Consider the following 13,659-nt stretch of genomic DNA (forward strand, 5'->3'; position numbering starts at 1 on the left):
GATCCCCAAAAAAGCTTTGCTTTAACTGACAGTTTCCATTTCACATAGTTGTTCTTATTCCCCTAGAGTCAGAGCAAATCCCCCAGGGCTAGGAAACTGCTGGTGGCTTTCAAAAGACATAAACATGTTGCGAATTCACCAGAGCCAATCCACGAACGTTTCAGAAAACATCTACTCGTGCTACTTCTGAACCGCCTCTTGGGCTTAATCTTGCTATTGACATTTCCTATCGCCTCCACCCATGCTCTAGTTTTTTTCACTGTGAGAGCTGTAATCCGTGAATCCTTGATGTGAAGAGGCCAGCTACAACATGAAGGCAAAAAGTTAACTAAACTGCGTCTACTCTGATGTCCACACCTCGCAACCAGCGATGTATTTTTAGAAATGCTGTCTGACCTGACTTCGACTTATGTTGGAGTTATAAAGGCTTTCTGACTTCCAGCTAGAGAATTCACGGATGCCGTTTTGGGGAAAGAGTACTGTGATTACAGAACTATGCGTTAAACTAACAGGGTGGAATGTTTTCCACTTAAAGCAGTGCTGGAATTTGAAAGAAAATGTAGTCTGGGAACTCATAAATTGGTGGTCAAGGTATGGTAGAAGAAAGAGGATGGAGTCATGAAAAGTCAAGTCAACTTCTAATTTTTTTTTTAATCTGCTGCGAATGAATTGACAGTAAATCTATTCTAGTGTGCTTAGTTTGTGTCAAAGAGCCTGCAGTTTAAAATATCTTACAGGGATAAAACAATTGCCGCAGAGATCTGTGGGAGTTATAATAATGGTAAAACAACTCATGTGGTTAATGCACTTATGTCAAGTCACTGTTTTGATGCTTAAAGTAGCATAGGGGTTTAATGTGCCTGCTTCAAAACACATTGTGTAGCATGCAAATCATAGGTTTGTATTTTATGTAAGTAGGTAAGTGAGTTACTGCTTTTGACAGACGATCAAAGAAAAAAAACTGTCTCTATGACATGAGTACTCACAAACATTTTCCCAGAGGCCAAAAAGGTTTTGTCTCATATGTGCCCAGGGCCGCATTGATAATAGCAGGGTGGCGGTTTGGGGGGGGGCATACCTGGAAAAGGTGGGGGATACAGTGCCAGTAAGCTGGGTGTAGGTAGGGGAAGTGAGGCATATACACCACGTGGCTGAATTGCATAATGTAAAACCAAACCTGGGATTATTTCTGGCTTCCCTAAATTGTGTGATCCTAGGCAATTGTTTAGTTTCACTTTCCCTCCTTATTCTTCATTTTATGTAAAAGGACATTTAAATACAAGACTTCTGGATGTGCTTTGTACAAATCCTTCTCTTGTGTTTGATTTAATAAACTGTAATGGTTTTCATGTATTATAGGATACCAGGACAAAATGTGCACTTAACTGACTTGCATTATTTTCAGGGTGGGGAGATGGGGGTTAATTAATGTTTGTAAATTCATGTTTGAAACTATTGCTTTTGAAAACAATACTTCTCAGTGTACTGATATAATGTGATGTACTAAGGGGAAACGGCTCTTCATGTTAATGAACTACACTCTTTGAATTTTGAAAATACCTCATCAAATTTTTACACTTTTGGTGCAAGAAGTCTTTAAAAATAAAGGTGTTTCTTAAAGTTAGGCTGTGCAGGATAACCTAGTTACTCCCTTTCATGAACTTCTATTAAGCTTTACATAAAGGATTGCCTATTTATTTAACTTCTTTTTCAGTGTTAGTGCTGAATCGAGAAAACAGCAGCCCAGTGCTACTTTTGACCTGGGTCCACATGTAAAGGTCGGGAGGGCCGCACTTTGAGTATCACTGCTCTAAAACATAGTTTCTGTAAAGTACTTGGCCAGTAATTAGCTGTGTGTCTAGATTTCATTCCACTGCATTGACTTATAGGTGTTAGGCTCCAGATGGTTTCCAGCCAGGATGATACTTGAACAAAAGGACTGGTGATCTTTTATATCAGGTCTGTGGGCCTGATTTAGAGCTTGACAGAGGGGTTACTCCGTCACAATGGTGATAGATATCCCGTCTGCCTAAATATAAATCACATGGGTTTATATTTCGTCGGGCGGGATATCTGTCACCTCAGTGAAGGAGTAACCCGTCCACCAAACTCTAAATCAGGCCCTTTGTTTTGAGCCCAGCTGGAAGAAAAAAAAGAAAACCCTGTACCACCTGCAGGTTGCTGCTCCAAGCAGAAAGCAATCAATGATCTGGTGCTGCTGAACTGTGTCCCAGTGTCAGAAGATTACACCAGGACAAATTCAGCATATTTCACTTGGTTGTTCGGGACCCAGATCCGGATCAGAAATAGCTGCCGGGACCTGGCAGGATCCCCCTTATTTCTGGCACAGATCTAAAGTTAATTAAGAGGAATTCACTAGAAACCTATAGAGTTATGAAGTGATGCTTTGTTTCATTTAACACTAAAACATCAAGAAGTAGCTAGAATCAAATAGTAATACCTAAAATGGCCTAAGCACTGTACATTAGGGCTATGTTTGCACCGATCCCATAGCATGTTCGAATTGTGATGGGCACTCATTACTTACACTGCAGACTGCTGGTGTTATTAAATAAATTGATTCTTATTTTTATTTCCTTTCTACAGCCTCTGGACAGTATTTAAGACAAAAAAAAATGCCATTCCAAATCCGTTAGAATTTCGATTTTTAGCTGCCATTTGCTCAACGATTTCAGTGATTGTATACATTTTGTACTAGAACGATAGAGGGACTTGTATACATTGCTGTACTTAGTTTGTTAATTGACCTCTAACTTAAACTTGCTCTGTTTAAACAGGATTTTCTTCAAAGTACGTGTTTGACTCCTGATTGTAAAGGCAGTATTTGTCATATTCTTATCTACGGTTCTTCTGGGTTGGTGAAATGGCAGGTGAGGGAGTTTTATTGACTCATTGAAAACAATCTCTTGGGTTATGATGTCTTGTATTCTGTGCTCATTTTATTTGTTTTAAAAGTCATTTTATTTTCTAAGCTGTTTTTGTATGTCATTCATTAAGTTATTGTAGGAAGCTGGCTGTCTATATGGTGTGCTAAAACAAAGTACACCATGCAGAGTCCAGTGGATCCCCAGTTGGTTTGCAGAGACAAAAGTAGATAGGCCTAATGCTCTGTTTTGTGGCAGTGTGGGCCAGAAGTTAGACTTATTGGAGTGTAGGCAATAAATGAGAGAAACACTCGAAGAATAAATCTGAGACCAAATTTGAAAATAACACTTCTTTTTCTATACGTTTCAAACCCAAGAAGTTGGTAATCGGGTAAGTAGTTTTTTAAGCATAACTGCTTTTCAGATTCAAAAATTGACACAGTGCAATTCTCAGAGTTCTTCAATGTTAACCTATGACGGAAAACAATGTTAAGCAAATCCAGGGTTAACAACTTACGAAGCCAATCATAGGGAGTTAAGGTAAGTACCGGGTCACTCCGGGCATGTGGTGCCCAACAGTTTCCTATGGGAGTTTGGTCCTCATGAAAACAGGCTGCAGGCTCTGGCTAGGAAGCCAGTTGGGGATAACAAGCAGGTAGGTAGTAGACTTGGGGTGCTCAGGACGTAGGTCCACCTTTGGTCCTGTTTTCCACGGTCCAGTGGCATTGTGTTTCTTCATCCGGGATCACTCATGGTCAGGGGGGTCATGCGTGTTGAGGCTGCAGGAGTATTCAAGGAGTCCAGTGGGGGTGAGGTGTGGGGGAACTCAAGCTTTGGGGTGTCATTGGAACCAGTGACCCACCTCAGATACGGTTGAGGCGACGGGTGCAGTGGTTGCTGAGGTGTCAGGTTTTCTCTCCCCACAAGACTGCACGCAACTTGGGGGAATACAAAGGGGATGAAACCTGAGTGGACTCAGATGCGGACTCTCAACAGCAGGGGAACTGGACAGGCACTGTTGGTTGGCTTCACCTTGGATCGTGGTCGTCGGGTGCAGAGGTCACTTCGGGTGTCTAGTCCTTGCTGTTCCCGGACTACAGAGTCCTTTCTTGAAACTTTGTTGCAGAGCACTTCCACAACTCATGGAAGTCCAAGTCTTTATAGAAGGCAGGCGGTCCTCCTGGAGTTCTTCGAGGCTTAGCTACAGGACAAGTCTTTTGGGCAGAGTCCTTCTAGGTCAGCAGGCATGCCGGAGGGGCTGGTTCCAAGTCAGCAGCTTTTTCTTTTCGTCTTCTACAGTTGTGTAGGAGGCTGGCCTGGCTTATAGTGGGTACCTGATGGTACTTATGCCTTGTGCCAGGTCCAGTTATCTCTTATTAGTAGATTAGTAGTGTTCTAGCAGCTTAGGCTGATAGAGGTAGCTATAGCAGAGCTGCTTAGGCTGAACTAGGAGACATGCAAAGTTCCTACTACACCACTTATATCATATAGCACTATATCACAAGAATCACAATACCCAGAGTTACTAAAAATAAAGGTACTTTATTTTAGTGACAATGTGCCAAAAATATCTGAGGATATACTCCCTTAGGAGGTAAGTAAAATACACAAAATATACACACAAATCAAAATCAGGTAAGTAAACAGTTAGAAAAGTACTGCAAACACTCCAACCAGTCCAAATCTCACCTGAGGATCTCTTAACTTCTCTAGTTCATAGGGTCAATACTGGACACCACCTTTTTCTGCGCCTTCCCTCTAACTCAGAGGATTGTAGAGATACAGGAGATGGTCACATCCTTTCGACAAGGTGTGCAAATTCCAGTCATAAGTGCGCTGAGATTCTTGTTGGATTCCTGCATTCTCCTTGTCGGACATCAGGGTCTTGAGGGCCCTACAATAGTGCCTCCAAAGACAGTGAATACGGTACCGGGTGACCCGTCTTATTCCATGGTGATCGCCCTCAGTGGAACAGCGGGAGTGGGTAGGTGGGGGAACGAGGTGAACCTGAGCTGCAGGATGGCCTTCACTCTCCCTTCATCAGTGACCTAGGCAGGATATCAATTACTCTCTGGACCGCACGAGGGACATAGGCCTGGAAGACCAGCTCTTCTTGGAATACTATGGTGCCAAGAAAGGCAGAGCAGTGTAGAAACGGTCCCTTTCAAATTGAGCCATCTTCTGCATAAAGACCTGCTATGCTTTCTCTAAGGAGGAACCTACAAAAGGAATCGCAGCTCATTCCGCCAGGACAAAATCCACTACTTCTGCTCTTGCAAGAGGGGTCCCAACTGCTCCAGTGATATGCAAGGCAGCTATGTGGGTTTTCCTATGTGGACGTTACAGCGCGCCAAGATAGCCACTTCGCCAGACCCATCTTGCTGGAGTTTGTGGTATAACCATCCACCAACCGTCCTCCTTGGGAGTGTATTTCCCTGCAATCTACTCTACAGGTGAGGAATCTGCAGGTGGATGCGTCCATTTGAATACAAAGTTACATACCTGTGGTAATGATCTTTCTGGTGGATACTATCCCTTAAAATATTCATCTGTTTGTTGGCTTGGGAAGGATGGAGGTGCCAACCACTAGTGCCTTGCTCAAAAGAATATAAAGTTTTGAGCAGGTTGCAGATTCCTTACTTTAGAAATTCAACATGCATCGACTGGATTTGAAGATTTTTCTGCGAGCAGTAAACTTGGGCAATGTCAGGTGGCGACGTCGACTCCACGTCCATCGTGGCGATGTCAGTCAAATATAGGCGCTGACTGTGTTTAGCTCTCTGTAATCAAAACAGAACCTCATCTCTTTTTCCATTCTGTGATTGAGCTTCTGGTACCAGCACTACTGGGCTACTCCAGGGGCTGTCAGAGTGCTCAGTCACTCCTAGGTCTAGCATCTTTTGCACTTCAGCTTTGATGCAATCTCTAACATGATCAGGTTGCCTGTAAATGTTACTTTCAACAGGCATGCTGTCTCCTGTGTCAATGGTATGATCACACCATGTTGCCTGACCAGGTGTCAGAGAAAACAGTTCAGAGAACTTTGCCCAGGACGTTCTTGCAGTCCTCTTTCTGAGGCTCACAAAGGCTGTCTTCTAGGACCATTCCACTAACTACAGTGGTGGAGAAGAGGCCAGGGAGAGGGTCACTCTCTTCTTCCTGTCCCTCATCAGTAGCCATGAACAGGGTCAGATCAGCCCTGTCATAGTAGGGCTTAAGGCGGTTCACATGACGCACCCTGAGGGGGCTTCTGAGAGTACCAAGGTCCACCAAATAGGTGACCTCACCCTTTTTCTCCACTGTAGTGTGGGGACCACTCCCCTTGTCTTCGAGTACCCTGGTAGCCACAGGCTTCTGTCCTGGCTGGTACACAGTTGTGACAGCTTCTGATCATGTCACTGCTTCTGCAGTTCTTGGCTGGCCTGAAGGTTTTTAGTGGCCTTTTTCATGTACATAGCCATCCTGGATCTGAGGCCAAGTACATAATCTACAGTGTCCTGTTTATGGGGGCTTAAGAGGTGGCTCCCATCCTTCCCTTACAAGGGCAAGTGGACCCCTAACAGGGTGTCCAAACAGAAGTTCAAAGGGGCTGTAGCACACTGCGTTCTAAGGAACCTCCCTGTAGGCAAACACGAGGCATGGCAGTAGGACATCCCATCTCCTTCTGAGTTTTTCAGAGAGTCCCATAATCATGCTTTTGCGAGTTTGATCAAATCCCTGAACCAAACCATTAGTTTAGGGCTGGTAATGGGTAGTGAACTTTTAAGTTACACCACATTCCTTCCACATGGCCTTCAGGTATGTAGATACAAAGTTTGTACCTGTGTGTGATACCACCTCTTTCGGAAAGCCCACCCAGGAGAAGATTCCCAGGAGCGTCTTTGCCACTGCAGGAGCTATAGTGGTCCAGGTATCCAGAGGCTATAAATCTAAGGACACCTGGTGGCATGATCCATCACCACCGGTATGAATCTGTTTCCAGAGGCAGTGGGTGGGTGTATGGGGCCAATAGTATCCACCCCAACCCTCTCAAAGGGAACCCCAACCACTGGTAGTGGAATTTGAGGGGCCTTTGGGGTGCCACCTGTCTTGCCACTGGCTTGACAGGTGAAAGATGAGCAACAAAACTCCTTTGTATCTTCAGACATATTTGGCCAGTGACAGTGTGGGAGAAGTCCATCCCAAATCTTGCTTTGACCCAGGTGGCTTGCTAAGGGTTGTCATGTGTCGGGACCAACAATAATTCTCTATACTGCAGAGGTACTACCAACCTCCTGATGGTACAAGGATTGGGTTCCCTTGCTTCTGAGTATAAGAGGTTGTCGTCCCACTGCACCTTGTGGGTGCCACTGATATCCCCTGCTCCCTGAAGGACAGCTTGCTGTCTTAACCCTTCCAGTGTGGGACAGGTTTGCTGTGCCCTTCCTAAATCCTCCCTGGCAGCCCCCCCCCTCACCTTCAAGTTCAGCTGTGTCAGCTTTCAACTCTTCAGGTGTAGGTTCTACCAAGACAGTGGATTCCTCTTCCTCAAAGAGAGAATCCTCACTGGAGGGTGGGATAGGGGGCAACTTTTTGCCCTTTCTTGTCACGACTCACGTGCTGCTTGCGCCTGGAATTTGCAGATCTGGTGGCGTGAATCTTCAATGTTCGGCTTTGGCCCAAAAAGGGGCGACTCTTTCTGGTAGCCACGGTGCTGTAGGCAATGGAGACACCAAGAACAGACCGTGCCCTTCAGAAAGTAGCGCCAGAGGGAAAAACCCCTTCCAAAGGGGAAAAACCTCCAAACAGGAAAAGTCCTGGAGAAAAACAAGAACAAACAAACAGGAATCCAAAAGGAGCAAAATTCAGAAAACACAGAATGCTGAGTCCAAAACCAAAAGGCAAGGAAATCAGGAGCGAAGACACCAACTGAGCAGAAAGTGTTGCAGCGCAAGGAAAGAGGAAAAACACAGCCCTTATATACCAACAAACAGGAAGTGACCCACAGGAAGTAAAAGGACACCATCTTAGATAGGGAAACAATATATAGAACAGAATAGTAGAGGAACCATAGAGAATAGGGAACAAGGAATGCTGGGAAAGCACAGGAATCTGGGAAGGAGGAAAAGACATAAAGAAAGGCACACAACAGACTGCAAACAGAAGAAAGGACAAGGAAACGAAGAAAAACAGGTAAGAGGGTTCAGAGACCCCTGGGACAGTGAAAGGCAGAAGGAAGAACGAGGCCCCAAGCAAATCTGGGGCCTCGAAACGCGCAGGAGAGGCTGAGGGCGCGCCGCGTCTTAATAACGCTGTGCGCGGCCCGAGCCGAACGCCCGGCCGAAGTCGAGCTCTCGGCTCGCGCCGCACCGCGCGGCGCGACAGTAGGTCCCCCTCCCGAAGGCCCAGGTTTAAGAGGGAATAAACAGTGAAAGCGTTGAGTCAGGAGAGGAGCGTGAACGGAAGAGGCATCTTCCCATGAACATTCACTGAGAGGATAACCCTTCCAATGAATCAGATACTGAAGTCGTTTATGAAAAAGACGAGAGTCACAGATTTCCTGCACTTCATATTCAGGAGCATCATTCACAAGGACAGGAGGTGGACAAGGAAACTGACGTGAGTAAGGATCAGGCACATAAGGTTTAAGCTGAGAAACATGAAAAACCGGATGGATCTTCCATGTATGGGGTAAGTGAAGACGGACAGTGACAGGATTGACCAACTGGAGAATACGGAAAGGCCCATAGTAACGAGGTGTGAACTTGTTTTGAGAGAGACGTGAGGGCAAGAATTTGGAGGAGAGCCAGACTTTATCTTGCAGATGATAATTTGGATTGGTTGTACGTCTCTTGTCTGCAGCCTTCTTCATATACCTCTTGGTATGTAACAAATTAGATCGAATTAGTTTATGGAGTTGGAGAAGGCGTTTGGAAAAATAGTTAATAGCAGGTAGAGGAGAGTTGGATTGTGGAGAAGTAGGGAAAGAGGTAGGATGAAAACCATAGGAACAGAAAAAGGGAGTGACCTTGGAGGCACTATGGACTGAGTTATTGTAGGAAAATTCAGCTAAAGAGAGGTAAGTGCTCCAGTTACTTTGGGTAGAATTGCAAAAGCATCGAAGATATTGCTCTAGTCCTTGGTTCAGACGCTCAGTCTGTCCGTTGGTCTGAGGATGGAACCCTGAAGACAGGGCTCTATTCATATTCAGTGTTTTACAAAAATGCTTCCAAAATCGGGAGATGTACTGAGGTCCTCTATCAGAGATTATGGTATGTGGAAGTCCATGGAGACGGAAGACATGATCTATGAATATTTGACCTAGTTCTTGGGAAGTAGGCAGCTTTTTTAGGCCAGTGAAATGAGCCATCTTTGTGAAAGAATCCACTGTGACCATGATAACCCGGTTTCCTGCTGATGGTGGGAGCGAACACATAAAATCAGTAGAGATAGTATGCCATGGGGCCGATGGAACAGGCAAAGGTTGTAGTAATCCTGCCGGTCTGGTGTGAGGTATTTTGACTTGGGCACATATGGGACAGGCCTGAACGTATCTTTCCACATCCAGTTTCCAGGTAGGCCACCAAAAAAATCGTGAAAGTAATTCTTGTGTGGCCTTGATGCCTCTGTGACCAGCTACAGGGGAATCATGGCACATTTGTAATGCTTTCTTTTGCACCTTGTTTGTAGGGAGGAATATCAGGTCTTGGTAATAAAAATATCCTTGTCTTTTGTACAATAATGGTCTTAGTTCTTCTATGTCATGGTCCGATAGGTTGGCGTATTCTTGTTGTACTTCTTCCAGGAAAGACTGAGCCACTCCAATGATCTTACTGGGTTCTAGAAGATACTGGGATGAGGAAGGAGAACACTCTGGATATCGGCGAGACAGAGCATCAGCCAGAATGTTTTGAGATCCTGGAATATATGTAATATAAAAATCGTACTGACTGAAGAAAAAGGCCCAGCGGGCCTGACGACTATTCTGGCATACAAAATTTCTTAAACATTGTAAATTACGGTGGTCTGTCCTCACCTCAAATGGTTCCTTGGAACCCATCAGAAACTGCCTCCACTCAAGGCAGGCTGTTTTCAGAGCCAATAATTCCCTTTCAAGTACGGAATAATGTTGTTCAGCTGTGGAAAGGATATGAGACAAATAGAAAACAGGATGTTCAAGGCCATCATCCTCTTGTCGTTGGAGTAAGACAGCTCCGATGGCTCTCTCAGAAGCATCAGTTACTACTATAAATTGCTTGGTGGTATCTGGATGTCTTAAGATGGGGGCTTGGGTGAAGGCTCTCTTTAAGCTTTGAAAGGCTGCTTCAGCAGCCTCAGTCCAGACAAACCCCTTCTTTAAATTGTCCTTCTTTAAGGTGTGAGTTATGTGGCTAGTCTGACTGGCAAAGTCTAGAATGAATTGTCGATAGAAGTTTGCTAAACCTAGGAAACATTGTGTTTCTTTTATGGTAGAAGGAGAAGGCCACTCTAGGATAGCTTGTACCTTTTCTTGATCCATAGCTATGCCGGTGGGACTTAAATGATAGCCCAGATATTTGACTTCCGTTATGTCGAACTCACATTTCTCTGGTTTGCAAAATAGTTGATGATCACGAAGTCTTTGAAGAACTTGTTTCACATGGGAAGTATGGAGTTCAGGATTTCTAGAATAAATAAGAATGTCATCTAGGTAGATCACGACTGTCTGATTAAGTAGGTCTGAAAACACTGAGTCCATAAATCTCTGGAAGATTGCCGGGGCGTTAGTAAGACCAAACGGCATAACCCTATATTCAAAATGGCCAAATGGGGTCCTGAATGCTGTCTTCCATTCGTCGCCTTCTCTTATGCGTAAAAGGTGGTAGGCTCCTCGTAAATCCAATTTAGTAAAACGTTGGGCCCCTCTGATTGCTTCCAGTATGTCCCTGATGAGAGGCAAAGGATAACGATCCTTAATGGTGATTTTATTCAGACCTCGAAAATCCAGGCATGGACGAAGATCCTTAGTCTTCTTGGGCACAAAAAAGAGAGGGGCCCCAGCCGGAGACGACGATGGAACAATAAGACCACTCTGTATATTTTCGTCCAGATACTCCTTTAGAACTTCCCTTTCGGGTTCCGTGAGGGAGTACATCCTCCCAAAAGGAACAATTGTGCCGGGTTCTAATGGAATTGCACAATCATATTCTCGATGTGGAGGTAGCACAGGTTTTGACGGTTTTTGGAAAATATCCTGAAACTCCAAATAGTGGTCTGGGACCCCTTGGACCGTATTAATGGACATACCAGTGGCACCTTCAGTAGCTAAGGATCTTTTCGGAGACCAATACTTGTCGGAAGTAAAACAGTTCTCGTGACAAAATTGCGAAGACAAAGAGACTGTCCGGGTAACCCAATTTATATATGGGTTATGTCTAATGAGCCACGGAATTCCAAGAATGATGGTATGGTTAGGGGACGTAATAAGATCGAAGGAGATGTGTTCTTGATGGTTTCCCACCTGTAGACTTAACATCAGGGTAGTGGTGTCTACAGGACCAGAGGATATCAAAGATCCATCCACAGTGTGTACCTGTTCGGGTACTTCTTTTGCTTGAGTAGGAACTAGGTTAGCAGCAGCCCATGTCTTGTCCATGTATATACCACTAGCACCACAGTCTAGTAATGCCATAGTCTTTTCTTGACGACCGTCAGGAAGTTGTAACAGGACAGGAAAGATGAACAAGGCAGTTGTATTGTCATTAAAGGAGCTGATGGAAGGTATAGCTGTAGATCCCGTCCCCTCCCTTCTTACAGAGGACGGGAGGTGGCGTTTCCCGAAGGTCTGGACGGACGTACTGGACAGGTACGGAGTATGTGACCAGCAGAACCACAATACAGGCACAACCCTCTCTTGCGTCTGTCTTCTCGTTCACTAGCAGAGAGCGGACCTCGGGTAGTATCCACCTGCATGGGTTCCCCTTCGATGTCTCTAGCAGGAGTGCGAGGTTCCTCGGAACGCTGCAGGTATGCACGTGAGCTACTTGGCTGGGTAAACCCTCTACTCCTTTTCTTTTCCGATCTCCGTTCCTGAAGACGATATTCGATGGACAGTGCTTGATCCATCAGGCCACGAAGATCTTCCGCTCTGGTAGAATGCACTAGTTCATCCTTTATTTCTTCTTTGAGTCCTCTACGAAATAATGTTACCAGAGTACGTTCCACCCAAGTGGTCTCTGCCGCCAGCTGACGAAAACGGGTTATATATTGCAGGACGTCTTGGGAGCCTTGTTGGATGTCGCACAAGGCTTCTTCAGCGGAGGCTTCCAATCCAGGACGGCTAAACATTTGTTTGAAGCGACTCACAAAGGCGGAATAGTCTGACAATACAGGGTCGTCGGAGGACACCATCGGGGTTGCCCAGGCCAAGGCTGGGCCGGATAAGGCACTGATAAGGTAACCCACCTTGGTCCTGTCGTGGGAGAATTGAGTAGGTCGGAAGGCGAAATACACCGTTAAAGCATCCAAGAACTCGCGAAGCTTGGTTGGTTCACCAGAGAAACAAGGGGTAGAAGCGGAGATTGTCGGAACATCACTGGTGCGGAGGGCCAAAGCCTGTCGTAACGCAGCATTTTCATTACGTAGTTGTTGCAACTCCTGGGCTTGTTGCTGAATCGTGGTTAACAGAGATTGCTCCGGATCTGCAGCAGCCGCCACTGTATTATCCATGGTGTTTGAGGACGTCGGAATGGTTAGGCGCTGCAATCTGTCACGACTCACGTGCTGCTTGCGCCTGGAATTTGCAGATCTGGTGGCGTGAATCTTCAATGTTCGGCTTTGGCCCAAAAAGGGGCGACTCTTTCTGGTAGCCACGGTGCTGTAGGCAATGGAGACACCAAGAACAGACCGTGCCCTTCAGAAAGTAGCGCCAGAGGGAAAAACCCCTTCCAAAGGGGAAAAACCTCCAAACAGGAAAAGTCCTGGAGAAAAACAAGAACAAACAAACAGGAATCCAAAAGGAGCAAAATTCAGAAAACACAGAATGCTGAGTCCAAAACCAAAAGGCAAGGAAATCAGGAGCGAAGACACCAACTGAGCAGAAAGTGTTGCAGCGCAAGGAAAGAGGAAAAACACAGCCCTTATATACCAACAAACAGGAAGTGACCCACAGGAAGTAAAAGGACACCATCTTAGATAGGGAAACAATATATAGAACAGAATAGTAGAGGAACCATAGAGAATAGGGAACAAGGAATGCTGGGAAAGCACAGGAATCTGGGAAGGAGGAAAAGACATAAAGAAAGGCACACAACAGACTGCAAACAGAAGAAAGGACAAGGAAACGAAGAAAAACAGGTAAGAGGGTTCAGAGACCCCTGGGACAGTGAAAGGCAGAAGGAAGAACGAGGCCCCAAGCAAATCTGGGGCCTCGAAACGCGCAGGAGAGGCTGAGGGCGCGCCGCGTCTTAATAACGCTGTGCGCGGCCCGAGCCGAACGCCCGGCCGAAGTCGAGCTCTCGGCTCGCGCCGCACCGCGCGGCGCGACATTTCTACCCTTGGTTTTGGGAGCCTCTTGGGCTATTGTTCCAGGCTCCAAGATTCCTTTTTCTTTTTGCTTCTTGGCCTGAGCCCCAGTCAAAGCAAAAATATGCCCTGGGATGCCCAACATTGCTCCAGGGGCCTCCAACTCAACTTTAGCCCAAGCTGAAGTCTCCAAGTCATCCCCAGTAGACACTCTACATGTATGTCTGTGGACACTACAACCTTCTTTAGGCCAGTAACGCCCCCTCCCCCAGCTGAACTCAAAAGCTGCCAT

At 45.7% G+C, this 13,659-nt stretch overlaps 1 protein-coding gene across 4 annotated transcripts in view; it reads left to right on the forward strand.

The window, feature by feature from the left end:
- The window catches only part of LOC138248711 (E3 ubiquitin-protein ligase TTC3-like), a 1,399,506-nt gene that overhangs the window by 483,128 nt on the left and 902,719 nt on the right, over positions 1–13,659 (forward strand). For all 4 annotated transcript variants that reach the window (XM_069202543.1, XM_069202544.1, XM_069202547.1 and 1 more), the window contains exon 24: positions 2,799–2,891. In XM_069202543.1, coding sequence (XP_069058644.1) covers positions 2,799–2,891 — 93 coding nt within the window. The remainder of the gene's footprint in view (positions 1–2,798; positions 2,892–13,659) is intronic.

Source organism: Pleurodeles waltl, chromosome 8 (genome assembly GCF_031143425.1).
Source record: "Pleurodeles waltl isolate 20211129_DDA chromosome 8, aPleWal1.hap1.20221129, whole genome shotgun sequence".
Lineage (NCBI taxonomy): Eukaryota > Metazoa > Chordata > Amphibia > Caudata > Salamandridae > Pleurodeles > Pleurodeles waltl.